This window comes from Patiria miniata, unplaced genomic scaffold, assembly GCF_015706575.1.
Source record: "Patiria miniata isolate m_02_andy unplaced genomic scaffold, ASM1570657v1 HiC_scaffold_8, whole genome shotgun sequence".
In the NCBI taxonomy this organism is placed as follows: Eukaryota; Metazoa; Echinodermata; class Asteroidea; order Valvatida; family Asterinidae; genus Patiria; species Patiria miniata.
In genome coordinates, this window is record NW_024037075.1 from 4,721,594 (window position 1) to 4,748,994 (window position 27,401).

The 27,401-nt window shown below is 39.1% G+C and overlaps 1 protein-coding gene across 4 annotated transcripts; it reads right to left on the reverse strand.

The window, feature by feature from the left end:
- Positions 1-400: 400 nt before the first annotated feature.
- Positions 401-27,398, reverse strand: LOC119719174 (band 4.1-like protein 5). Of its 4 annotated transcripts, none has more exons than XM_038188523.1 (18): positions 26,994-27,398; positions 20,279-20,383; positions 16,948-16,990; positions 15,726-15,804; positions 14,722-14,819; positions 14,273-14,393; positions 13,862-13,949; positions 12,796-12,954; positions 12,317-12,486; positions 11,752-11,864; positions 11,110-11,176; positions 10,477-10,775; positions 9,368-9,713; positions 6,978-6,992; positions 5,078-5,312; positions 3,601-3,912; positions 3,154-3,201; positions 409-2,060 (listed from the first exon to the last, which is right to left on the reverse strand). In XM_038188523.1, the coding sequence occupies exons 1-18, from the start codon at positions 27,168-27,170 to the stop codon at positions 1,818-1,820; spliced, it is 2,718 nt and encodes a 905-aa protein (XP_038044451.1). In that variant the 5' UTR covers positions 27,171-27,398; the 3' UTR covers positions 409-1,817. The 4 variants fall into 4 exon arrangements, with proteins under 4 accessions (XP_038044450.1, XP_038044451.1, XP_038044449.1 ...); XM_038188521.1 differs by lacking the exon at positions 6,978-6,992 and adding an exon at positions 7,986-8,069; XM_038188522.1 differs by lacking the exons at positions 3,154-3,201; positions 6,978-6,992 and adding an exon at positions 7,986-8,069 and having other exon boundaries at positions 401-2,060; positions 26,994-27,170.
- Between the last annotated feature and the right edge of the window lie 3 nt (positions 27,399-27,401).

Genomic DNA, 27,401 nt, shown 5'->3' on the forward strand with positions numbered 1-27,401 from the left:
CAGACAAGTAAAGTAAGTAAAATCTGTCACGAGCCAATGTGGCCCATCAGGCCGGCATTTATCTCCGGTTTCAGTAGCATTGAGACTATTTCTATTTCCCCTGGATGGGATACTAGTCCATCGCAGGTTACTCCCCAGCTAATGCCAGTACCCATTTATACTCCTGTGTGGAGAGAGGCAAGTGGGGGTGAAGTGGCTTGCCCAAGGACACAACATATGGCCGGCGGCTGGATTCGAACAAATGACCCTCTTGATCATGAGTCGCAAACCCTAACCACTAGGCCACACTTCCCCACTGCAAAATTAGAACGTCACTGCTAAAAATCAAGAAATAATTATGAGAAAAGGAAGCTGATTGCAGATTTCGAATCACAAAGCAGGGAGCAAAATACAACATTGTAAAGACAGAACATTTATATTTTTCCTTCATGATTAACAAAAATAACCCCAAACCTTTTAAAAATGAATTTTTTGGGGGATAAAACCCAGTAATGTTAAATTTTATATACACATTTACAAAATACAAAAATTACTGAGGAATACAGCGTATGTAATTAATAGTACAAGAGAGAAGAAAACCCACCTAAAAAGATTTTTAAAAAGTCGAAAATAAAAAGAAACAAATACAGAAACAAAAAGATAAATTTAAAATCAAAGAAAGAGCTAACCCAAACTGGAGGTCAAAAACAAGAATACTACAATATGAAAATATGGTGTATTGAATGTTAAACAAATGTGACATTGAATACCACAATACACAATAATCTACATTACATTAAGTGATTATTTGTGATAGCTGTATATTGTGTCGCTTCTGTACTATCCAATTAAAAATTGAAGACTAAAATAATTGTTTTCAGACTAATTAGCTTAAATATCAGTTGACGATTTTACACCTTTTTTTGTAACAGTGAATACACAGAAATTAAACATATGTACAAAACATATCACTGAACCACTCAACAGGAAATTATTTTGAATGAAGATTTTAAAAATTGGCGCCTTGTGTTGAAATGAACAAATCTGTGGCTTCAAATGTACTAAAGTTTTAGCTAAGACTTAAATTGCTCACTAAACATTAAGCAAGTTTGTTCAAGATTCAGATTGTATTACTTATTTGTTCTAAACACATTTTTATCAATGGGTTTAGCATTTTTTTTTTTTTATATAGTTCAAATCAGGAACTCAGTGATAAGGCAGAGTTTTGTTATAATTATTTTTTAAATATTTTGTTCATCGTTACGGCTATTCTGTCTTTCCCAGCAAATCCCAATTTTGTTAAATCTTTTTTTTTGCAGTCAGTCTGAAATCAATTCTAGGCACACTAGACGGAAAGGCTCAATGAAGTCAGACCAGCACGGTCATGTTTTTAAAATGTTGGCACAATATGTTGAATTAAGGCAAGACTTGAAAACTTTGGTGGGTTTTAGGATGTGACCGACAAGACAAGCCTATTTGTTTCAGCCATTTGTGAATCCCAGATATACGAATAATGCAATTGGTGCAAAAATACAGATAATGGTTCTTTGTTGAAAATGGTAATCAACATCACCGGATATACCAAACTTTGCGACTTGGTGCAAGAATATGATCAAAAAAAGAAAAAAAAAAGGGCACCTTTTTTAAAATCGGTTATTTTTAATAGGCACCTTGTTTAAAATCATCACCAGCTGTACCAAACTAAGGGACTTGGTGCGAGAATAAAAAAAACTGGTACTGTGTTTGAAAACCGGTTACTGACTTCACCAGATATACCAAACTCTTGAACTTGGTGCAAGAAAAGAAACTGGTACTTTGCTTAAAACTGGTAACCGACATCACAGCTCTGTGGTTAGTGTACATCTCTTTCCCGACCCACCCGACGCCGACAAATTGAGATCTGGGAATGGGTCCGCTCCGGTCCAGGCTCCGGCCGGTTGACCTCCAGAGGTCACGCTGACCGTCGGTGCGGCTATCTGGGCGTTGCCGTTGATGACCACCGGTTGTTGCTTCTGTCGTAGGCTGGCGATCTTGCGCAGGTTGCTGCCGGAGGTGCTCTGCTTTGGGGCGGACTCCAGCGCCTGGCGAAAGTAGGAATTGAGGAGACACGCAAATGATAACAAATGTACTCAAGGGCCTGTTTTAATTTGGAAAAGTGAGACATAAAAAGATGCCTCAAACTCAGATCAGAATGACCTAAACATGGCATTCATGTCTGAGATGGGGAATTGAAAAAAATGATGTCACATGGCAGAGGATGAAATAACAGTACGTCACCCACTGTCTATTTTCTGAATGTTAACCATCTAAGTCAAGTTTTGCATTCTAGTGCAGTTAAACCGGCTGTGCTGCTTCATTTTCGTCTGAACATCTTCTGTGTCCAATTTCACCCGATGCGAAATGAAGTAAACTCTTGCTTTGTGCTTTTATACATTCCTTTCAAGATTTCTCTCTTATACTCACCTGGTTCATGATTAGTTTTTCTTGATTTTTGGTGTTTTTTTTACTTACAGACAACTAAACAAAACGGAACAACAGCAGTGTTAGTGTTAAACCAGGTTGACTACTGAACTAGCGGATTACTAGTTATGATCAGTTAGGAAAAAAATGGAAGTGTCCATAAGTTTTTTGGATACATTCTGGGCGAAAGTGTTAAACCATGCATACAGACTTGTTACTTTGCAGGATGCGCAATGACAAAATAACAAGTTCAACTCTAAGAAAAAACCTGGGAGATTTTTTTTTAACCAGCCAAATCAGAATTTAATTTATAAAGCATCAGTGGCCAAGTTCGGGCAAGAACCATGAGTCGACTAGTGGTTGATTTGTGACGTACCTTACGCCTGCACACTGATAGCAACGTCAAACGCTGGTCAAATTGTCATCGCAAAACTTCTGGATCCTGGCTCTCTGCTTGCGTTATGAATGCGCGCGGCTATTGGTTGACAGCGAAGCAACCAACCCCAGTAGGCTGGTTCCAAATAGTCGACTAGCGTAGTCAACCACCGTCGACTAGACAGAGTTCGGGCAAACGTTAGTTAACCATTGGTCAACTATAGTCCTTGCGCGAACTTGGCCTACGATAAAGTTCTGGCAAAGGAGTGTATTGCGGGTCGTTATGGACACTTCCATTTTGTTTGGGTCAAACTACAAAGCAGGGAACCAGCTACCTACGTCTAGTTTACTGTTTGCTGAACTGCTGGTGGTTACCGATGGAACTCTCTGCAGGTAGCAACAGGCAAGACGAACAAAGACAACGAAATGTAAAAAACAACGAAAAAACAAGTTTCTGAATGAATGTGATCAATGTCAAAATACAAACAAGATGAACCAGTTTTCATATTTTAAATTTTATTTTGTTTTCTTGGGAACATGAGGGCAAGTTAAAGAAATCAGTAATTAACAAATTGATTGTCCCCGAAAATTTGAATAAACAAATATCGGGACGACTTTTATTTGGAGTTGCCTTTAAACTGTTAGTGCATGCAGGTTTTTCTGGAAAGCACAAGCATATAAAAAAACAGCAACCAGAACAAACCGAAGTTAGAACAAAAAAGTTAATGACTGAACGAGCAACTACAAATGAAACGAAGAGAAAGTAATGAAAAGGAAAAAACGTACCCCAATATTTGCAAGGGAGGGTGTAGGAGCAGTGTTTGTGGAGGCGGCCATGCTTAGTTCTACACTGTCGGACATGCTTGGTGCGGGCGTACTCTCCGCAGCTTGAACAGCGCCCTCGCTAGCCGACGGGCCGACGACGGAGAACGCCACTCCCCCGGCGGTCTGCTGACCCACCGGGGAGGTGCCCTCTGTTGTCGGCCCGCCTGCAGCTTGGCTGCTCTCCATAGCCGCGGCGGCGGCAATATTATCGATTTTCTGTTCGTCGGTCTTGTTCATGATGGTGGTGATGGTGACATCGTCTTCTTGCAATGGCTGATGGGTAGGGAAGGGGGGGGGGGCGGGGATGGAAAGATATATAAAGGGGAGGCGGCTCGTCATGCATGTGAACGAAAAGTTTACAGCGATGCAACAAAAAAGGGTCATGTATGTGACAGTGTTGAGGCAAATATGACGACAAGCTAAGCAAGTCCACAGCAGATTTTGGTCTGGCAATTTCTTTGAAAACAAAACTTTCACAAGATTTCTGGAACACGATTGATTTTAAATTTTTTTCCACCCATTCTGAAATTCTAAAATTCCAAAAAGTACAATTAAATTTGAATGGTATAAAATACAGTTATCTTCAAACTTCCAAAGGAATGGATTTGAAATATAAGTTCAGACTTCAACAATTTATACATAATAAGAAAAAATCTTCAGGAAAATCATAGAAGTTTCAGCATGAACTAGTTGCAAGTGGACTAGCTTATTCTGGCAGATTCTCAACGGCAAATGACTGATTTAATGAGGGTTTTTTTTGGTCAATGTTACCTTTCAGAGGAATGATATATTACAAGATGCATTCTCTGCTTTATTCTTAAGTGCATTGGCTAGTTAATTACTATATTTGAGTTGATACAGTGAATGGTCTTATACATGCCAAATGAATGGGCTGAACATAGCGGGACTAAAAGTTTTTTTATAAAACAGATGAAATTTTGGATAAATTGTTACGCTGTGCAAAAAGTGGATAGTGACTGAAAGCCTGAAATTTGATTAGTAAAATACCATTTGGCAGGTTTTGAAGAGAAGAAAAATTGCTCAAGTAAGGTTTTTATGTTACTTGAAGGCATTTCACAGATTAAGTCAGCTTTGCAAGATATAATTATAAGCAAAAAAGCAAGATTTTTGACCATTAAGAAGCTTTTTTTCCCCAAAATTGCCCTTTTTTGGTGACTAGGAGGGTTCTCAATTGTGTTCCGTAACTTTTACTTGCATGTACTCTTTGTAAACGATTTATTAATTCAAACCTCATAGTGCAGTTTCTTAAGTCAATTAAAAATATGATTCTGTAGAAATTAGGGCCACCACAATCTCAGCTTTGTCAACAAAATCCAAATGACATTTCGTTTGAGGTGACTGACTACATCCAATGGGAAGTGGGGTGAAGGAAAGGGCGTGGCTTTTGGGGAAAAGTGAGGGGTGTACGTCACAATACCTGAAGCATGTTTGGACTAACGCCGTTCTGCTGTGCATCGGGGTTGCTTACGCTGCGTAGCCTTCCCTCCCCGTTCACCATGAGCTGGTTGGACCTGCTGGCCTGCTCGGCGGTTTTGACTGGCGGGGGCGTTAAGGGGTCCAGCATGGGGTCGTCCATGGGGTCGTCGAGCTTGCTGATCTCTGGGGACCGGTTCAGGTGGACTACCAGTGCCTCCTTGTCATTGTGTACACCACTGTGGGGGAAATACATTAATCATATTTGACGTCAAATCTTCTGCAGAAGGGCTATAGATAAAAAAAAATTAGGTACATATTTCTCCATTTGTTTTTACCACAAAACAAATGCCATCCTTTTATGAAGTAATAATTGTATAACCAAAGTAGCCAAACCATAAGTTTGGATATTCGAATACAACTTTGGATTTTTCTTTTCATATATTTTGATTTTAATTAAGTTATCTACAGTGCCAAATATTTTGACAAACAGTATCTTAATTTTCTTCAAAACTTTGATTCAGTCGGAAAGGGACCTATCATTTCTACATTTTCACTTTTCAAAAGGAATTACAACTCTGACTTCCTAGTCACACTCTGCAGTCCTAGTTTTTTTTTAGCATCTATTACACACTACCACTACTTTGTTTCTAAAGAATTGTTTTTCTAAAAATGCCAGCAATCTTGAAAACAAATGACTGACGTGTTATAGCATTGAACGGGTTGTGCAGGCCATCAGAATAGCCAGGTGCAGTGCTCTCTACTCTGTATCATGTGCATGGCAGTAAGCAAGTAACTAGACTAGTCTACACGTTCATCTTCAACCTGATAAAACCAACCTCTTTTTTTTCAACAATAAGAGTGGCAGTTTAGCAAGCAACAAAATTGCATATCTGCTACATGTTGTTGGTGCTGACTATAACAAAATGCTGAGGGTTGGTTAGTCTTAATCGAAGACTGGATTTGGGGTCAATATCAACAAGATGAATCAAATTCTGTCTTGGTAATATTGGCAGCGACACCCAGGAAATTCCGAGCATACCACACGCGTGCATGCATTAGTTTGAATACAGCATGTGTGAGGTATGTTCAGAATTTCCTGGGTAGTGCTGCCTGGATTGAATTCTCTTGTTGACAGAGACGTCCACTGCCGCGGCAACTTTACCGGTTTGTCACTTGACTGGCTGCAAAATAGGGGAGTACAAATTAAATCCAGTCTTGAACTAAGACTAAGGTGGTTTTGTGTGAAGTGTGTACTTGTAACCGGCGAAGGGGTTGAACTGACAAAAAGCACTATCAGAGAAAGGGCCTATCATTCTACATTCTCAAGAGTCAAAACAAACATGGAACAAAATCTACAGAACCTTAAAAAAAACACCTACAAGAAAACAAATGCAAGCCATACAAAAGTCTTTTACTCAAAAACTGAACAAGAGCTCTTTCACAATTCAGCTATCTTGGTTTTCTAGTCTGGTGCCTAAAAAGATGACAAAGGTAAAGGTACAATTGGTTTGGGTCAGGTGTGCCCACTAACAAGTTTAAGGGACCATAGTGATGGTCCCTCGTTTGGTTATCTCAAGAAGTTTTGGTCAAATAAATAGCTGCTTTTGGCTGCAGCAAAGAACCAAGAATATTTGTTTCCCCTTTATCTCTTTTGCGTCCAAGTATAAAGGGTAAAGGCTTCATAACAATCTTAGATTTTGCTTCAGGGAACTAGTCTAGAGACGGTCTGTAGTGTGAAACTAACTCCTAAGCAGTGACATGCAGGTTGAAAATAGTCCGGTACCAACGATGTAATAACTGACTTCATAACAACCAATATATAGACTTCTGGCTACAATACCAAAAAATGGCCGCAAAATGGGAAACCCCTAAATTTCTGTTGTTCTGCAAAATGAACTTACTTTTCGTTCCAAGGACTAGTCAGTTGTAACGTTTAGCAAGAAATAATGGAAAAAAGGAAAGAAATACATGTAAATGCTCGAATGCTACCTACAGAATGCTGGACATTTTGAAAATAGCTCAAGAATGTTGCAGAAAATGGCGGCAGATGTTGCACTCACACACAAATCTTACCTGAATATTGGTTGTTTTTTCCTGTTTTTACACAAAGTAAAGGTTTCAGAAATAGATTCATTTTGACAAAACATTATCACAGAACTTAACAAGATGGAAATTGTATGAAATGTAGATATTTTAAAGCTTTTCATAAGTGACAAGACAAATATTTAAAAAACAACAGACATTTCCACAGCGATGTGCTTGGTGAAATAAGAACTGTTTCTGGCATGCATTTTTTGCTCATTGTTTTCTACTGTGTAAAACCATGATTTTGAACTGTAGCTACAAACAAACCTACCGGTACCAGTACTACAAGCATGCAATTTGATAAAATAAAGAATTACATGCATACATCAACACAAAAAGGGTGATGATAAATGTGACCAAACCACTTCAAAATAAACGCCAAATCACAAAATCTGCTTTCACACGTACGAAATAATACCAAAGTGTAGTGATCACATTATCAAATGATAACACTCAATTTGAAGTTTGCATTTTACATAAGTTTTCCAGTTGAATTTTTTAAACTGTATTCAATACACAGAATGCAGTGTAAAATCGGATGTGATCTTATTTAAATTTTTTTTTTTTTTTTTTTGCAGTCACAATTTTTTTCAGTCAATTTCATGAAAATATTACTTAGCAAATCATGTGCTTAGCAAAAATCAGATGGGAACCATCACAACTGATATACAAAGCATGGTATTTTGGCTGGTAACCTTTTTTTTGCTAAGAGAATATTTTGTTGTGCTTAGCATGAAATTCACAACTATTTGCATACAACAGAAGGGGTGTTGGGAAGGGGCGTGGCTTCAGGGATGAGGGGGAAGGGGGGGGGGCAGACTTACACATTCTGCATGCTGGAGAAGCTTTTGCTTGCCGGTCTTGGTGGGGGGTCCACCCGGTTGTGAGGGGGTAGCGAGTTGTGACGTCTGGAAAAAGAGGCAACAAAAACCAAACACACACACGATAGGATGGGGGTGGATTTTAGGGGTGCGGAAATGCTTTCAAGAAAGCTCTACTGGAAACGGCAAAATTTGTAGCTACATGTACAAGCGCTTGTAAAGGCAAGGGAATGGACCAATGAGATCTTGTCTTTGATGGACTGACTGCACTTGCTGTGTGCAATGTCCATCTGTGAGAAGATCTGATTGGGCTATTTTTTTTTGGCACAAGCTGAATTATGAATATGCATAAACCTGACAAGCCAACACAAGCATCTGTCTACCAGAAAGCAAATATGCCACCCACAATAAAAACTCCTTTGAACCCTTCCAAAACTTTCAGAAAGGACCATTTTTCCACACCCCAGTTCAAAATAAAAGTGGCATAAATAAAAGAACATCAAGTTTACAGTGTGAAATATCGCACCACCACACTTTGAATAAAAACCATGAACCAACTCAAAATTACCATGCATGACATTCAAACAGACAGACAGCAAAAGATTTTCCACAAAAGCTCATCACCACAGAATACATTTTTTAGATTCACACGAGCCAGCGACATGAAACAAATAAAACACTCCATAACATTGTCAAAAATATTTGAGAAAGAATTTAAGCACAAAGCAGTCTTGAAATCAAAGTTCAAAAATGGTTCACTACACTGGGCGTCTTTCTGGTTTTGATCAAAAACTTGTCTGACCTTTGAATCAGTTTCGTGTTAAAATCATGAAACCCAAATGCCAAACTCAAAGCTAGAACCCAATGGACCGATCCAGTAAGCCCCACCCACTGCGCACATGGGCAAATTAACACGTGCTCCTCTCCAATGCCACACTGCATTTTCCTGCCGCGCGCATCTTACGCGCGTGCACGCATGTCGGACTATTGTGCACGCATGTCGGACATAAATCACGGCTGTGATTCATCAGAATACCATGGGGCGGTGCTTACTAGATCGGTCCATTGTTGACCGAAGCACCTTCCATCCAAAAGTCAACCCAACTATTTTAAAGAGCTCTGTAACCCACTCACTTCTGCTTTTATACCATGACTTCGCTTTCTGAACGCCGCAACCAACCCTCCCAAATCTAACCGTGAACCAAATCCATTGCTTACCCATGAAATATGTTTACCACAAAACTTTCTGAAAGACATAGCAGAGGTTCTTAACTTACGGACAGCTGAGCTATGAAAGTGAATTGAGAGTGTCTATAGAGGGGTAGGGATAACCTGAAGAATTATCCAGACCCTCAACTCCACTTCATCCCTTTCTGATCTCTTACCGAAAAGCTCCATCATCCATTTCCACCACCAGCAAATTCCTTGCTGACTCCGGCTGCAGCAACTTGTACTTCAAATCCGAGATCTTCTCCGTCTCTCCGACCGGCGTCTGGTTGCGCTCGTCCAGCGCAGCCTTGAGCGGATTGATCTTGATCTGGTCGGCCGTCAGCTGACCGCCGACGAGCGTCTTGGCTGTCTGTTGGTTGTTTTGCTTCATGAGGTTGGCGTTGAAGGACGCGGCAGCCGGGACGGGCTGGATGTTCGGCCGGACATTGCGCGGGTTGGGCTGGATGGCGCAGGGTTCATGCTCTAGGCCTTTCAGCTTGGCTTGGGCTAGCTCCGCATCATCTGGGGTGGAGTACAAGAACATCATTTGTGCAATGACTGTTCGATCTCTTTGCGAGGAATATTTCAAACATTAAATTTGGGTCCCATATCAAGCTTAGGTTTTCAAAGTTGTTTTCTTTTTTAACTGCTTTCAAGAAGTTTGAAACAGCCACTACCTTAAGAAGAATTTTCAAGATTCTGTTTTTCGAGTCGAATCTGTTTTTTGAGTCTGCCCACAAGTAACAGGGCATTAGCAATGTCAAAGAAATGCCTTTGACAATTCATTTGAATAGCAAGTGACTTGAAACTGGAAAAATTATAATTGACTTGTGAGAACGTGACAACAATTCTTAACTAAGATTTAAAAAAAAAATAAGGCTGAACACCAAACAAAATTATTTAGCAATAGCTGTTTGCAAAAAAACGTAATACAGGTAAAGGCACAACAGTGTATATTGGGCTATTAAATAGAACTATATTTTAGAGGTAGTTTTTGCCCTTTAACTGGCGAAATGAAACAAGACAATGTAATCCTAGTAAAACTGGTCCCGCAGCATACACAATTCTACTCAATAGATTTAAAATGGAAGTCTTTTCATGCATCTGGTCTGCACAACGAGCTGGGTTTAGCCCATTCATTGGTTTTACGGGGTAATCCTATACAATAGCACTGCCCGACTCACAAGTGACAGTCAGTGAGTCAGTCAGTCAGTTAGGTACAAAGAGGACACTAGGCTGGCCCTCGGGGACCAGCACAATTTCCAAGAAGACTTAAGAAACTTACTCAGGCCTGGCCCCGGCGACAGAGGGTCCACCATGTCATCGTCCTCGACCACCGTCACTCCTAGCATGTCCGGCCTGGCCGAGAGGGGTACCATCTCCGCCGTAGCGCCGGTGTCCACATTGGTCTCGACGAGGTTCGTGGGGTCTGTCGGTCCGGCCGGTCCGGCCGGTGCAGCGGGACTAGTGGGGTTCATGTAGGGTGTCGGGAAAAAGGGCGTGACGTCTGCCCTGACTGTCATATTCTGGGGCATCGCGGTGGATGCATGGCTTGGCAGGGTGCTGGCATTACTGATGTCAAACCTGCGGAAAAAACATTCAGAACATTAATGTTCACAGTTACAAAACATATTTGAAGTAACTGAAGCGTTGCAGAATGATTTTCTGTGGGCAGGACACGTCTTCCCACCTGGCAGTACCTGTGAGGGTAGAGACGGTAATTGTGTTTGAAATATTGCATTAATTTGCAAATATCAAATGGTGTATCTGCCAACTTTTCCTGAAATGTTCCACAGTATACTGTACACCAAAAGTAACTTCTAACCAAAAGTAACTTCTAACCAAAAGTAACTTCTAACCAAAAGTAACTTCTAACCAAAAGTAACTTCTGACCAATGAAACGTAAGTGAAGTATTACCGTGCTGCGTGATTGGCTGCTGCAGCATGAGCAGCTGCATTGGCCGCACTCTCTTGTAGATGGGTCGCTGTTGGAGGGAAAAAAAAGGACGGACAAATTAATAAGGAAATCATTAAACAGAGACAAGGAACCATACTTCAAATTTCTTCAGGATTAAAACTACTTCTATTTTCATGTTTCGTAATTTCCCTCTTACTTTGCTATTGATAACTCTTCAACTTTTTACCATTCCACCATTTTTGCTAAAGTTTCCATATTATAATTCCATAAGTTTTCCCTTACTTTGTCAGTATCATCTCCCAATACTTATCTACACAATGTGTCCCCCTTTTCTATGACATTTCCGTTATATCTGATAGCTTTCCCTACTTTTCCAAAGATTTGTTCCCTTATTTCCAGATTTTACGAAATGGATTTATGGTTCAAATACCTTTCCGTACATTTTCCCAATGCTTCCCAACACTTAAAATTTGTGGGTTACACTTCATGCTTCAATTTTGTGTGACCGCGGTAAGTAAACCAATTCCACACACAACTGTCAAAGGAAATTTTCTTTAAATTCCAAAATATGAAAATCCGAGACTACTGAAATAAAATTGCTGTTGAAATTTCGGAAAGTTCTTCAGGTTCTTGAACTCTGACCTCTCTTCTGGGCGTAGGATGGACGGCGAGAAAACCTCTGGCTCGGTCGTCTCTCGATCATCATGGACCGTCGGGATCGGTTCGTCTTGGCCGACTGGAATTCCGTCCTTCCACTGTTTGATAAATCAATACAACCAATCTAGTTACGAAACTGTTGCCGCATTGTACTTCTCGTAACTACGCACAGAGTCTTGTTGATCTACACCTTTACTTGGGTCTGATTTTCAAAACCAGGTTAGCAAGAAAAGTGCTTAGAAAATGTAAACGCGCTTACCTGAAATCAGCCGAGTACCAGTCACAAGTCAAACATATTGCATGGCATTTTAGCTGGTAACCTGAATTTGCTAACCAAATTTTTCTGTACTTGGCAAAATTTTGCGCAAAGCACTTTCATGAAACTTAGGCCGTGTCCGAATGGTTTGCTATGTCCAGGAATAACACACGCGCCTATGGAATCCACTGGCTAGTGGCTACAGCCACTACCCATAGACTTGTGCATTATTGCTAGCCGTAGCCGAGTGATTCAGACAAGGCTTTCGCCTCTGCCCTTTGACCTTTCACTGACCTGTATCTGAACCTTGACCCCATGCGTATAAACCCTTGTTTCTCGGTCTGGTGCTTGACGGGTCCGCGTAGTCGGAAGAAGGCGTGGTGTTCCACTGCGCATTTCCACAGGTGCTTACACGCTTTGTTGGTGTTGAGACGGAATACAAAGTTGTGCTGCTGCTCATTCCCCTGAAAAAGGAGGGGGAAAAAATGTCACATAAAAGTCGTCCTCTACTTCTTTGTCATTGTTAGCGTGATTAATGTCATCATCTCAACCTCTGTCATCTGTGTCACCGTCATTGTCATCCACATCTTTGTCATTGTCAGTAGCAACATGACTGGTAGTGTTTTTTACTGGTAGTATGACAACTAGGTACCCTATTGAGGTAAAAGAAGCCTAACACAAAAATTCAAATCCTGGAAGTTGTCTGACAGCTTTGATGTAGTTGGTATCTCATTCTCATCATTACAAAATTGTCATTTTCATCCAGAACCCACCCTATCATCGTCCTCATTCACCGCTAGGTGTAGTTTCTTGCCTCGGAAGTCCAGCTTGGTGACCTTCGGCCAGAAGAACAGACCAATCTTCTGTGACCCCTCAAAGACCAAGATGCCGGTCGGCGTGAGACCCAGGGAGTACGACTGTCCATCTTTACCCTTTCCATCAAGAAAACAATAATACTAATCAGTAACAAACACTTCTTTTTCGTGTGGCAGCTTTGATAATGGTACCTCAGATTCCCCACACTTTTAATTTGCTGCATTGTAAAGGTGGCATAAAAGTACAAAACATTTTGTGAAAAACCATGGAGATTTTTGAAACTTAGATTTGGTTTAGACTGTGGCTTCAATTCCTGGTTTCAGAAACACATGGGTTTAAATTTTCTTAGGAACACATTTTTATTGAAAAGTGTACTTCTTTAAATGTTTACACTTTTTAATGCTTTTCCGGACAACCAAGGGCACTGTTGCTGTGATGTCATATCGGGAAGATACTGTTCAGTTTAGGGGTATTCTGTTCAAATTGTGAACCCAAAAATGTGTTCATTAAAAACATTTGTGAGACACATTTGCACATTGTCTTACTGCCATGTACTGACACAACATCGGAATCACAAAAGAAAAGAAAATTTACAACAGCAAAATATCCACTTTTGGTGCTGAAACAGCTGTAACATTAAGGTTTCTGCCTGAAATGACATCACACATTTGCTCATGAATATGGAAATTCTCAATAGCATAAAACCCCAAAAGGCACCAAAATACCCTTGAAAATGGCCAAACGAGAATTGAAAATCAGGTTAAATGGGACACAAAGGTGCATTTTCAAGGATTGCATTTAAAGAAATACTTTACATGGGCCCTTTAAAAGTACAAACCAAACAGGAATCATCCGAACTTTGACCTCATATTATAGGATTTGATGTTTCCTGAAGTAGAACATGGACCAACATTGAGCCCGAATCCCCTGAAGCCGAAGCTGGTGATTGAACCACAGTTTCAAAAACACTCATGGACAAGATAATTTTGGCCAAGCGATATCTCAAGTGTGATGGTGTCTTACCATGACGTGGTGCATGTCCACACCGTACATCTCCAGCCATTTGGCTTTGTTCAAGTAGTTCAGCTCCGCCTGTCCTGGCGTCTGGCCCCTGATGAGACAAATAAAGGATCACAATGAGTGAGTCCCCTTGATTTGCATTGCAAACTTCTAGGCAATATCAACACTTTTTGCTAAATTACAATACAAAATGTGTCTTCATTATACAAAAGAAATACAACCCATAGCAGTTTGCAGTATAAAACTGTTAACCCTCCTACTGTTTGAACAGTCACAGACAGTCAAAAATTCCATCCACTTCCCTGCCATGACTTTGTCACCGGCCAAGAAACCAACAGTCAGATCATATTTCACACAAACACACTGACTAGTCAAATTCGGTCAACAGACAAAAGCAGGCAAATCCCAACTTACCTCATTTCCTTGAATTTGTCGACTATTTCCACCTCCATCTCTTCAGTTTGGAAGGGGACAAATCTGAACTCAGAGACCAGCTCTGCTGTGTGCTCTGCTGGCTCATAGTCACCCAGCTCGGCTGTACAAAAATAACAAAACACCACCACTTTTGTTAAAAATTTGAGAAATAAACTATTGACAGAAATGCATACATTTGTGTATTTATCATGCTTACACGTATCTCTCACGGGCAATGAATAATTTTTAAAAAGTTTTGAAATTGAGAATAAGTGAATAATAGCTTGATGATGCTGTTATAAAAGTGGAGTTTTAAACCAATTTATGGGCCTAATCGATGATAAAGCCCAAAGTCCAAACATATTTTGGATTTTCTAGTGTTTGGGGGACAAAAGTCCGGATTTTTTGGGGGTGGGATTTTTTTTTTAAGTTGGTGTCTTTGTTCTTACATTGTAGGCTCAAGGCTGCAAGGTCGATGGCTGTTGTTACTGGCGGCTCTAACTTCCCCAGCTGGACGTCTTGCTTCAGTTGTAGAAAAAATAGATATCTGTTGCAGAAAAACCAGAGGTCAAAACAGTTTTAATATCATGTGTCCTTACCCTGCCTGTAAAAAGTCTTATATCACATGCCAAAAACTGGAAAAAATTAATGAACAACACAGAAGTTTTAAAGGTACAAGTCGTATACAACATTTGCAAACATCAAAAAACCAAAACTACCAAATTATTATGAAATACCTTTACTTTATTTGACTGTAAGTGAATAATAGTCTCAAGCATTCTGTGAAATCATGGCACCTGGTAAGCAGTCATTTTCAAGAAAAGTGGAATTTTTGTATCAATTCCAATGATGGGTGGCTGACCATCACTGGAAAAAAACTTAGTTTTTTTCTTAAATACTGCCCCCAATTTACCAAAGTTACATGTAGCTAGTGCACATTTTGCTTGCGATCGGTTACACATCCGTGACCTGGTAAATGCTAGCTAGTCTGGTGCTAGCTAGTCTGGTTCCCTGACAGGACAATTCTCTGACATCTATAAATTGCTCCGTTTCGTCAGAAGTAGGGTCAGGGAACCGACTACAGGAGCATGATTGTTTTTCTTGTTTTTTTCAGCATCCATGAACACAAAACTTAAAACAGGTCAGTGTAACAATATTTGCTGAAAACATACTAACCCCCAAATCCATCCGTTTGTGAAAATTACAGCAAAAGCAAATATTGTATATTACCTTTAACTCATCACATGTCATCCTTTACTCTAGATATTCAAAGGAGCTGTTATAAAAAACATTCCTTGATCATTGTTCAACCCCTGCTTACTTGTGACTGGACTTGCGATTTGGCTTGTTATTCGACTTGACTTCCAAGCTTGCAAAAAATATGACTTGACTTCCAAGCTTGCAAAAAATAATGACATGGTCCTCGATAAGAAATGAATTTTGTCAAACTTACTTTGTGAGTTCTTCGTGTAGGTTGTTGGGCTCGGACGAATAAAACTTGACTTGGAATTTCAGCACGTACGGTGAACCTTCTGCAAGCAATATGTGAAGAAAAACAGAAATTCACACTTTCGGTTCACTAGCACAAACCGCTTTTCTAATGTCTTTGAAGTGTCTCCATTAGGCCAAAAAAAAAAAGTCTCCGGTTTCTGGTATGGAGCTTGTCCAAAAAGTGGTGCGGCGACGCTTTTTTTTTTTTTTTTTACCCGACTTTTTTGCTTCAAATTTGCTTCAAATGTCGGCTGATGACTGCAAATGGTGCCCGACTAAACTTAGTGCAAATATATGGGAGTCCAGAGAGGCCACATAAAGCTTATTCTCGATCATAACCCCATCTAAAAACACGTTGAAATTGCGCAGCAGCAGAATTCCAGTCAAACCAGTGAGTTTGGCGGTTTTGAGACATCATCTTTCATTGAAAAAAAAACTTTTTCATTTTGCCGACGCGCATGGCTACGGCGACGCGCGCGCATACCAGAAACCGGAGACTTTTTTTTTGTGCCTTATTATAAGCTTTAAATTAAAACAACGTTTATTACCAACGTTTGAAACCCGTGGGCGGGTCCATCCCACACACACAAAACAAACCAACCCACACATATCCTCATCAGACCCTTAAGGTCAAAGGTCACGTGTACTTAAACCTACAAACCCTGACCCAAAACTTGACCTGCCCGGCAGACACAGTTTACTACATGTAGCAAACATCTCTAAATCAAAAAAAAGTCCTAGTATATCCAGAGGGCCAAGAAGCAGTTTAGATAAACTGCCACAAACAATGATCCAGTATTCTCTGGGATAAATCTGCTGTTCCTGTCAATTTTGTTTTAATCATCACGGATTTACACTAGGGATTTGCTGCGTGGGCGTGGGCATAGGCCAACAAAATTGCAGACAGATTTTTTTCTCTGATGTGCTAAATGGACGAGAAGTGATCTTACAGGCACACTCTCACAATAAGCCCTTTTCAAAATAAAATTTTTTTCCCCCAAGGAAGTTGGAGTAAACACGGAAAGGTTGTGACCCATTATAGATAATGTGAAGCTGGCATAATCGGGTAGGGAATTGAGCCAAAGTTTGAAGAAAAAAAAGATGCTTAGAACATTATAGTAGAAGGTGAAGTTCAACAAATGGGACATATAATTATGTGGATAATGTATGTTCACAATACTTACGTTTTAATTGTTTCTTTAGCGTTTTAGTTGGGTCCAGCCAATGCTGTAAAACAAAATAAAACAAAATAGATGATTAACCCTAACCGCGTCAGTGATTTACTAGGAACCTTCCTCACTCTTGCAAAATCCAACACCATATTGTAAACTCTACACCCAATCTGTGTGCCTGATTATTGGTGGTATGCCTGACCCCATGTAAAGCATAATCAGTTTACTAGTGCAGTACTCACTCCAAGTTCCAACAGATTCCAACAAAACTTGCAGTTGGATTTTGAAGGGTTGGGTTGGTTAGGGTTAATGCAGAAACTCAACCATTTTTTTTATAGACCTTGCAATGTGAACTCATACCCACATGAAAAAAACCTGTGGAGTACATTTTGTATTTCCCTGCGATAATGTTTTACCTCTGAACGGTGTGTGGGTGTTTCTGGACTCAAAAAAACCAGCTGCAAATTAAGCCAGGTAATGACACATTTATGACTCAATAGAATACATCAAATACATGTATGTGTAATCTGCTACACATGTACATGTACATGTAGATGTGCAGTACATGTACAGGTAGGAAATAATGTACATGTACATGTATATTTGTAAACTTAACAGCAAACGCACCGTTTTCATTTTTTCTATAGCATTTCTTTTGCAATATTGACATGTAGGCCTACGGTATTTACATGTGTTACACTTTGGACACTTGTAGATTTGTGAAAATGGCAAAAGAAACTCTCATTTGAAGTTTATAGGCGCACACATGCATAACATTAAATTCTCGAATATTCAGTCTACATTATGGTGTACAATGTAATGCACATTAACATTGAAATGCTTTCCAGGAATGTTTTCATAACAGGATGTTTAAACTAAAATGACATTTAGGGTCAAGAAGTAATACTGTGGGTCAGAGGTCACCAGGCTTGAGCCGAGGATGAGAGGCACGACGACAGACAAACAGAAACATGAACTGCAAAGGGTTAGAGACAGACAAACAGAAACATGAACTGCAAAGGGTTAGAGCCTCAACAACGACTGTCTTAAACCCCAAACTGAATTGGACAAGACATTTGGAAGGGATATTATAATACTTGAAATGCGCCACGTTGATTTTCAGTTAATACTCATATATTTTCCAAATTGACTTGAAAAAAAAACCCACCAATATGGCGACGGATTAGAGAACGGTTAGAAATAGGGGAAAAAACTGTAAGACACGTAAATTTTGGTGATTGACCAAAAAACAGCAGTGATGTGCCCTCACCTAATGCCCAGATTTTCAACTCTAGAGGGCGCAATTGCGCTCACATAACCCATACCAATATTGACCAGGGGTGGATTGTCTTCAGTCAATGCTGCTTAGCCTAATAACACCAGCTTTACATATTTGTCATTCCATATCTCCATTTAAACCACAAGTGATCTATGAGCTGTGTAATGCATTTAGCCTTCGGTATCAAAATACCTGGGCCATTTGATTGACACTCCCAATTTGTTTATAGATATGTTTTATTACATGGATGCTAACGTGTCGTCCATTTTTTTCTGTCAAAGATTATATTATGACTTTGCAGCTTTGAATTTTTCAACTGGTTCCTGGTACATGTACTGTACATTGCGAAACATGAATTTTCCAGAATTACGTCTCGACTCCACCAACAGAGGAATGAGGGAAAAACAACCCAAATTTAATTGGCTTTGGTGAAAAGATTAAATTGGGTGTCACCCAGCCTGACAAACATTCAAATTGTGTGTTATAATTTTAATTACTGCAAATCAATTGTTTGTATAATTTCTTTTTAATTAACTAATTAAAGTCAACAGATCTATAAAAAGTTCATGTTTTGTACTGTTGAGATTAAAGCAATTAAAAAATCCTGAAAACTCTTAAATGTACCAGTATCCCTACAAATGTATGTGCAAAAAAACTCCCACGCCTGTCAAATGATGACGTACATGTACATGTAGAGAGAAACTGATCAGGTCCCTTGATAAATTCAAATACATCCTGTAATGGGACAATACAGGAAAACGATGGCCCCGCACAGTGAGTTAGGTTTTAAAAAACCCACATTTTCCCCCACTCTACTAGTCTCATTTCCTGCACAGCGGAAGTCCACATGTGAGCCATCACAACAAATCTTCAATTGTTCCCAATCCCAGTCCTATCTTATTCTGGTTGTACCCCACTCCCCCCCCCCTACCACATCTCCACTCTACAATAGAGGTCATCCCATACATTTTCAAACTGACATCAGACAAATAAATCTTTTCCAGCCGAAGATACTCAGCCAATCTTTTACAGCTTGCAATTCCTCAAGAAATTATGACACATGGTGATGTCACAACTTCTGTCTTTCTTTCTCAGTTTTCCTTTAAACTTCCTTTTAGCCTTTAACCCTGAGTGGTTTCTACATGGCCTCCATAAAGAAATAAAGCAGGTCCTCAAAGGAAGGACATTTTGGCAATAGTACAGATTTGAATGGAAAAGATCAGTTAACCTGAGAGTTTGTTCAGATATTGGTTCCACAGCTCAGCACAATGATGTTTATTTTGCGGCTTCATCCAAATTTCTTGGCTAAAGCCGGACGTTCAGAAACGTTTCAACTTGAAGTGGATTAAGTCACTAAAGCATGTCTAACAGCAAGCCATCACCAAATACTTTGGATACAGCCTAGTCTAGTATGTTTACAGAAACTGACCAGGAATGTTCTCTCAAATGGACAAAGGATGCTTTTAACCCTAACCCCCTAGGCCCTTGTTGCTAACAACCATCCTCAATCCTCCAAAATCCTCCAAAATTTTCCAAAATTTTGCAACTCCGCCTAAATTTTTCAAAATTGTCAGACAGTCCTGCCTCAAAATGCATTCATCCTCAATCCTCCAAAATCCTCCTCATCCCAAAACTTTGCACTCGTGTTTAAATGAAGGATAACCAACGCCAAATCCTTCAAAATCATCAGACAGTCCTGCCTCAAAATGCATTCATTCTCAATCCTCCAAAATCCTCTTGTGCTTCAATCACCATTCATCATCAATCCTCCAAAATCCTCATGTGCTTCAATCACCATTCATCCTCAATCCTCCAGAATCCTCATTTGATTCAATCACCATTCATCCTCAATCCTCTAGAATCCTCCAAAACCGCCAGGAGGATTTTGGAGGAGTGAGGTGGGTTAGGGTTAAGGGACTTAAAAATCACCGGAAAAAGGTCAGAAATCAGAGGAGCTCTATGATCAAAATGAAAAGAAAGTTCTTCTAAAAGTTCTTTAAATTGACAGCACTTCTAATAAATGTCCCATTAGGACGATGGATAATCTGTACATTGTGTACATACCGAGATGTTTTGGTGGTCTTGGAAACTCAACCCAAAGTAGTCCTTTTCCACCACGTCCAGTGTGTAGAAAACCTGGTTGTATAACTCCTCAGCCTTGGCGCTTTTCTACAAGAAGAGAAGCATCAATATATACTATTACATAAACACATCAAATCATGAATCATGTATGGATGTACAATGTATACAATGTCAGGTAATTCTGATAGAAGTTCTTTTAACACTGCAACAGTTGTATGAACAGTTTGAGAACCGAAGTTATTTTTAATGTGACAAGTATATTAAAAGGCAAACAAAGAAAAGATACCTGTTTTCCACTTACTCAATCCAACCTAGAAAATCATGCAGAACCTAAATCTGTTTAATAAAAAATAAAAAAACCAAAACTTATGGTGCCGTCATGCCGTAGTTTTTGCTAACATCATTCTGCTCCTTTTTTCATTTATTTTAATTTTTTGTTGTTGTTGTTGTTGATGATGTGATGTAATGGCACGTTCACCTTGCAATTTTTATTTTATCATTCATAGTCAGTGAAGTCTATAAACAGCTCAGCAAACGCAGAATGAACAGTTCATTCACATGTTAACTTTAACAAATGTATGCCCCCCCCCCAAAAAAAATAATAATCTCCCATTATTAGACCCTATTTTTGTCAATGAAATAAGAAACACAACTTTTGTTCTTGGCCTAAACTGGATAAAACTACATGTACTCATTTAAAGATGTCACTTGTAACCCCACACAAACAAATTGATCACAATATGGCCAAAACTACTTGTACATTGTATGGGTTTCATTCCAAACTGAATCCTTGCATTTGATCCATCGGCTATCCTTCAATATTGAAGCAGCTGTGCAACTGAAACTTCTGGTTTACGTTTCACTACCAGTATCAGTGTTCCATTAATTGGAAAAAAAATCAAGGACTGAAACTGATACACATTACAGGCATGAATGGTGTACACAATTTATGTACATTGTGTAATATGAAGCATGTTCTATAGAAAGGTTAATCGTGATAATTAGAATTTTGCAAACGACTCTTATTAACACTCAATCCAGGGTCCGTTTACTGGGGCTAATGATGTACGGTACATACAATGTATAATCTGTGCATAAATTGAATTGCTATTTCAGCACCCCCCAAAAGGGGGGAGGGGGGGGGGGGAACGAGGAAGCGTTTATACCTGTCAATGTACATGTACATGTATGTATGTGTACATGTACATGATTTTCATGTACCAAAATATTATAAGCAATGTCCTCATGTACCAAGATATTATAAGCAATGTCCATGGCATTTTTTTGCGTTTTAACTGGTAACAAGATTTGTGTTTGCTTTTGTTTTTTTTCCACACAAATTCTGTTCTTAATTGCTAAAAGTTTGCGTTTCAAGAGCTCAACACACACGCAACTTTTGTGTCTCGAGATCTGGACTTTCCCAACCCAACCCTACAAACCCCAAAAGCAATTCTCATAGTTTGATGCCTCAAAGTACATGTAAAGGCTCTTCATTCACTGGCAAATATGAAGACAAAGCTTCTTTTTTTTTGCTTAAATGTCTGGCTTTTGAAACTCAGCTGGCTGTCAGACTGCCTGAAACAGCCTCAAGGATAAGTTCTTACAATCCCTTGCAATAATATGACCCTGTTACACCCTGGACGACTGGGTGTACACCTCCATTGCTGTCAGGTGCAGGCACATTTTGTCCCACTCCCAGTGTGGGTCACCCTCATTGCCAAAGGGTCACCGTCACACACAAGGTGTTTCTTATAAATACATCTGTACATAAACCACCGTACTTGTGCAATTGTGTACATGTATGGCAGAGTTTTTCCCGAGAACTGGGCAGCTAAATCTTGTGGTGCATGGGTAATGCGGTCTATCAGAAAGTTTTCTCGGCAGTTTGTACACAATAGCGAACCAAAGAAGAGTGTCTGCCACGATATGAAAAATTTGTTTGGGTGATAAAGTGTGCGTAAATTCCTGGACACATACGGAAATGTACTGTATGGTTAATTATTTTCTGTGAGGTTCACAGTTTTCCATAATGGTGCACTTTTTCTACAATGTTGAGGGAATTGTCAATTTTTCCATGCGGCATGGGTGGAGCACCACCCATATACATTTATAAGTATTTTGAGTGTTTTCATGACTTCGGTTGGCTGGAGTGACGTCACTGCACGTTCCCACCAAAACCAAACAAGGAGGGCGCTAGCGTGTGCGCTTTTGTACGACGCGGTACGGTGATGAGAAACTGATGAAAAGAGTCTACAAACACGTACAAGTTTAACGTTGCTTTAGAGTTTATTTTCCTGATAAACGTCGGTCAGCATCACATATGGAATTCCTGAACCCCCCCCCCCCCCCGACCAATAGATAAGGACACATAGAGTATGTAGGCGTGAAATAAGCTTCTATAACGAGGTAAAACATAACAAAACTCTGGTCAAAATTTTGGGTGGTCTTATGTAGAGAATTGTCATCCTGGACGTCAGTCGTAATGCAATGAAGACTTCATCCAACCTGGGCTAACATACATGTATGACAATGTGTACAGTGCATAATGGTTTACATTCATGTTCAACATGTACATGTACATGTACATACTGTTGCAAGGCATTTAATACAGGTGCCAGAAGTTCACGGCTCCCGGAATGCAAAGGAGTCACAGGTTTGAAACGAAACACACCCACGTCGCCCTGCATGCTACGTGTACTTGGCCTACATTCAACAGTCTGATACCGGTACTACACTATAAACATACAGACATCTACAAGACACTGCAGGGTGTGGGGCACCAGTTGCGTCACGGTATCTCTCCTTGACATATAAATGGGTCACTATCACAAATACCTCCCAGTACATGTACAGGTACATGAAATTTGTGTAAACTATGGACCTTTCAAAATGTCATAAATGTGACTAGTGTATCACACAGAGGCCTATTTTAACATCATTAGCATTTGATTATGATCTCACAAACATGTTACATGTTACTTCATTCATTTCAATGTCTTATATAAACAACACTGCAGGTGATTATTGTACAGTGGTTTTCCAGCAGTACTTCTAATGTCTGCGAGAATGTTATCAATAAAGATTCTTAAATAAACAGTGAAGTTCGTGTATAGACATCCAGCCATTGTACTAAATACAGACACACTCATGGGCAGAGTGTGCACAGGCAATTGGGTGGGGCTGGCTGTTAAATAAAATAATTCATAATACCACAGAATTGGGGCCTACATATTCTGAACGATAAAAGCTTCAACTTCCAGCAAACGCTAGTTTAGGTTTAATGTCCACATGTGTACCTGTGCTTCTTTTTCTCTATTCTATTTTGAACCAAAAAAACCCCAAACAATTGAATGAATTTTGGCCGACAAATGATTCATAATATTACAGACTTGAATGTATTCTCTGAAACGCCAGTTTCGTTTTTTTTATGAGTGTGTTTTTATTGTGTTCACGTTTGCCTACATGTATGACAGATCTAGGTATGCATCAGTGTGCTTTCATTATGAGTGATTTTTGACCGCAAAACGCTGACAGAATTTAGGTCACGCAACTCATGTTATTGTTTTGAATGAGGAAACTTTACTCTGAATCTTATGTACCATTTGTTCTTCAGTGCATGCACTTGTTCAAGAAATCAGATCTGATGTGCATGTATGCTGTTTTCAAATTTGCCAAAGAACAAAATCGTTTTTCACAAAGTGCGACCCTGGAGTCCACAAAACAAGACATTTCACAAACATGACAAAATGAAACAGGGTGGTAAAGATCCAAAACAAGGCCTCCAAAAACTATGCAAAACAGACTTGGAGTTTGATCAGAAATGTCATTACACGTATGTCAATTCCAACCCACAAAACACACATACTTTTTGCCAAAGAACAAAATTGTTTTTCACAAAGTGTGACCCCGGAGTCCACAAAACAAGAAATTTCACAAACATGACAAAATGAAACAGGGTGGTAAAGATCCAAAACAAGGCCTCCAAAAACTATGCAAAAACAGACATGAAGTTTGATCAGAATACATGTGGGTCATTCTATAAATTTGGGGTCCAAAGTGTGACATTTTTCCCATCCCTGTTACCTTGGTACTTTGTAATTTGCCATTCAAGCATCATTAAAAGTGACTTCAAATGATTGTTTATTTGTTGGGTAGGTAGTTTGCTATTCATAATCACTCTTGGAGGATGACTGCATTAAGGAGTGCATCAGAATTATAAAATCATAGATGTCAGATGTAACAGGGACGGGGAAAAAAGTGGACCCCAAATTTATAGAATGACCCACGTCAATTATGTCAATTCCAACCAACAAATAACACATACTTTTAATGAATGTACTTTTACACACGTGTACATGTACACCCAGGCTGTTAATTTCCTTCAACTACCATACATGTATGCGTAATTAATTGTGTGTACATTAGGCCTATAGTCTATACATGTACTTGTTGTGTGCTTAAAAGTGTAGTGTGACAGTGGGTGGCCCTGTTTGCAATGCACTCACTGAAATCACACATAGCCCAATATCTATTGAAACTCATTCAATTGAAGAGGACGCAGACGTAAGGTGACATCTCCACAACACAATATGGTCGACTCAATTTAATATGTACATGTACATGTATAGGGCTTACCCATACAATTCATGTACATTCTTTTTTATTATTAGCTATACAAAAAAGGAGACACAAAAAATGCATGCTGTGCATGTTGTAGGCATATGGCTAACTGTGCTACAGACTACATGTATGTATGTATCTTATTGATTTGGTACATGTACATGGGACAGAATCTATATAACTGGTCGACCAACCACAGGGCTTGTTACTTACAAAGAACTCCATGGGATGTGTCATGCCACTGGAATGCAGACACACTTTAATCGTGTTTATTGACGTTGTTCAATTATGTTGACTAACTGTGTTCAATTATGATGACAACATGCATACTGGAAATTTCTGCTACATATGTATGTCCAACAACATTCGAGTATTGATTATTTGATTTGTTCTTTGAAATAAAAAAAAAAAAAGTAAATAAATGTACCGGTACATACAAAAAATTATACATGTACAATGTATTTGTACATAATGCACAACATTTCACTTGCACATTTAATTATGATATGAAAGACTAGGTATTTTCATATATTTACAGTACTCTTATGTACCAAAGAAATTTAAAGAAACGTTTAATTATGATATGAAAGACTAGGTATACATGAAAGACTAGGTATTTTCATTTTTGATATGAAAGACTAGGTATTTTCATATATTTAAAGTACTCTTATGTACCAAAGAAATTCACTTTTTAAAAATGTTTTGGAAAATAGATCAATTTTTTGATCAATTGATATTTTGTTCATAGCGGACTTAATTTTATTTGACATACATGTATAGCTTGCCTTAGCACTGGTCAGCTTTGTTGCTGGTATTCTGTAACATTTACATATGTACATTTGACATTTCTCTGACATGTGTACTGTACTGGTGACCTTCACAATTCAATTTGTAAATAAACCGCCAATTCCACGACCAGCATATGTCCAAAGGAAAACGTTAATCTAAATCTTTCTTTTTAATGCAATAACAGTTCACCATGACTAATTCATGAATTCATACTAAATCACAATAGGCTTCTCAATGGATGAAATCAATGATCTCGTTCTTGACCAAACTGACCGATTATCCTTGATTTGTCATTGGTCCAATGAGCGTCAGGGTCATTCTATTTTTTTTTAAGGTCAAACTTAATCTCCTTTCCATCTGTATCATTTCTTGAGAAAAAAATCTTTTGAGGGGATTAAATCAATGTCAAATTAAACTACATAAACACACCTTGTTTCCCTTTTTTGAATGTCTTTTCAAGATGTCCCAAAACTTTTTCTTGTCTCCATGTTACTGATTTCTATCCATCAAATTCTAGTTTCTATGGATATGAATTGAAGAAACGCTTTCACAAAATTTCCTTTAAACCATTTTTTCCCTACAAATCTTTCTGCAAAAGACCACAATTTCAGCTCAAGTATGTATCAATTAAAAAGAATTCACAAAAAAAAAATCACGTTCAAAGTACTTCTATTTCTAGTAGTTCTAGGCTACTCCAAGTAACTTGGATCCTATTTGTCGCCTTTTTTTAACAATGGGACATGATCTGGTGATATCGCGAGACCATGTCCCAATGTTAAAAAAAGGTGATATGTCCCAATGTTTTAAAAAAAAAGTGATAAGTTATTAAGTAGGGTCCAAGTTTAATACTCGGACTACTTCTAGGCCTGCTTCAGTATGCATAAGTTTGTAAACATGCTGTTAATGTTATACCAGTTCATGTTATATAAACACACAAAAACCTAAATTTCCCACATCAATAAATTTTTGAGTTTTATCACAAAAGACTTGCCATGATTGTTGAACATTAATGAGCTAAGTGTTAGCTTTTACTTAATTAATTTAAGTCGAACCCAATCATAGACAATAAAGTCACAATTAGTTGTGACAACAATAGTTCAAATCCATTTTAACAAATATAAACACCCACTGTGGCATGGTTTGGTTTTGAAAAAGGACAACATCTTTGACAAAATGACAAATGAAACACGAACTTTACATGCTTTACTAGTTTTGTAATTGTATCAGAATAATTAGCCTATAAATTAAACATTTTGATAGCCCGAGAAAGTATAGTTCAAGTACTCACTTTTACTTCATAAACCTTGTCGGTGCCATCCAAAAACAAGACTTTGCAGACGAAGATGTGTTTGTGCTTGGCTGCCGGGACGTGCACTTCGGTCCCCCCGACGCCCCGCGCTCCGGCCCCCGTGTGATCAGCCCGACGATATCGACGGGAAAATCTCCGAGACAAAAAACGCATCATTTTGACAACCGCTTAGTTTCTCCGTTGGGTCACTACTTTCCAATCTCTGAACAAAGTTAACGAGACTTGTGGAACACCTGAACCGTCTCCTTGCGACTTTCACGGCTCATGTTTCTGTAAAGTAAGAAAATACGAGCGATATTCTTCCGGTTTCAGAGGCAATCTTTGAAATGAACGAGCAGATGAATTTTCCTACGCAGCATAAACTAATACTGGTTCCCATCCCACTAG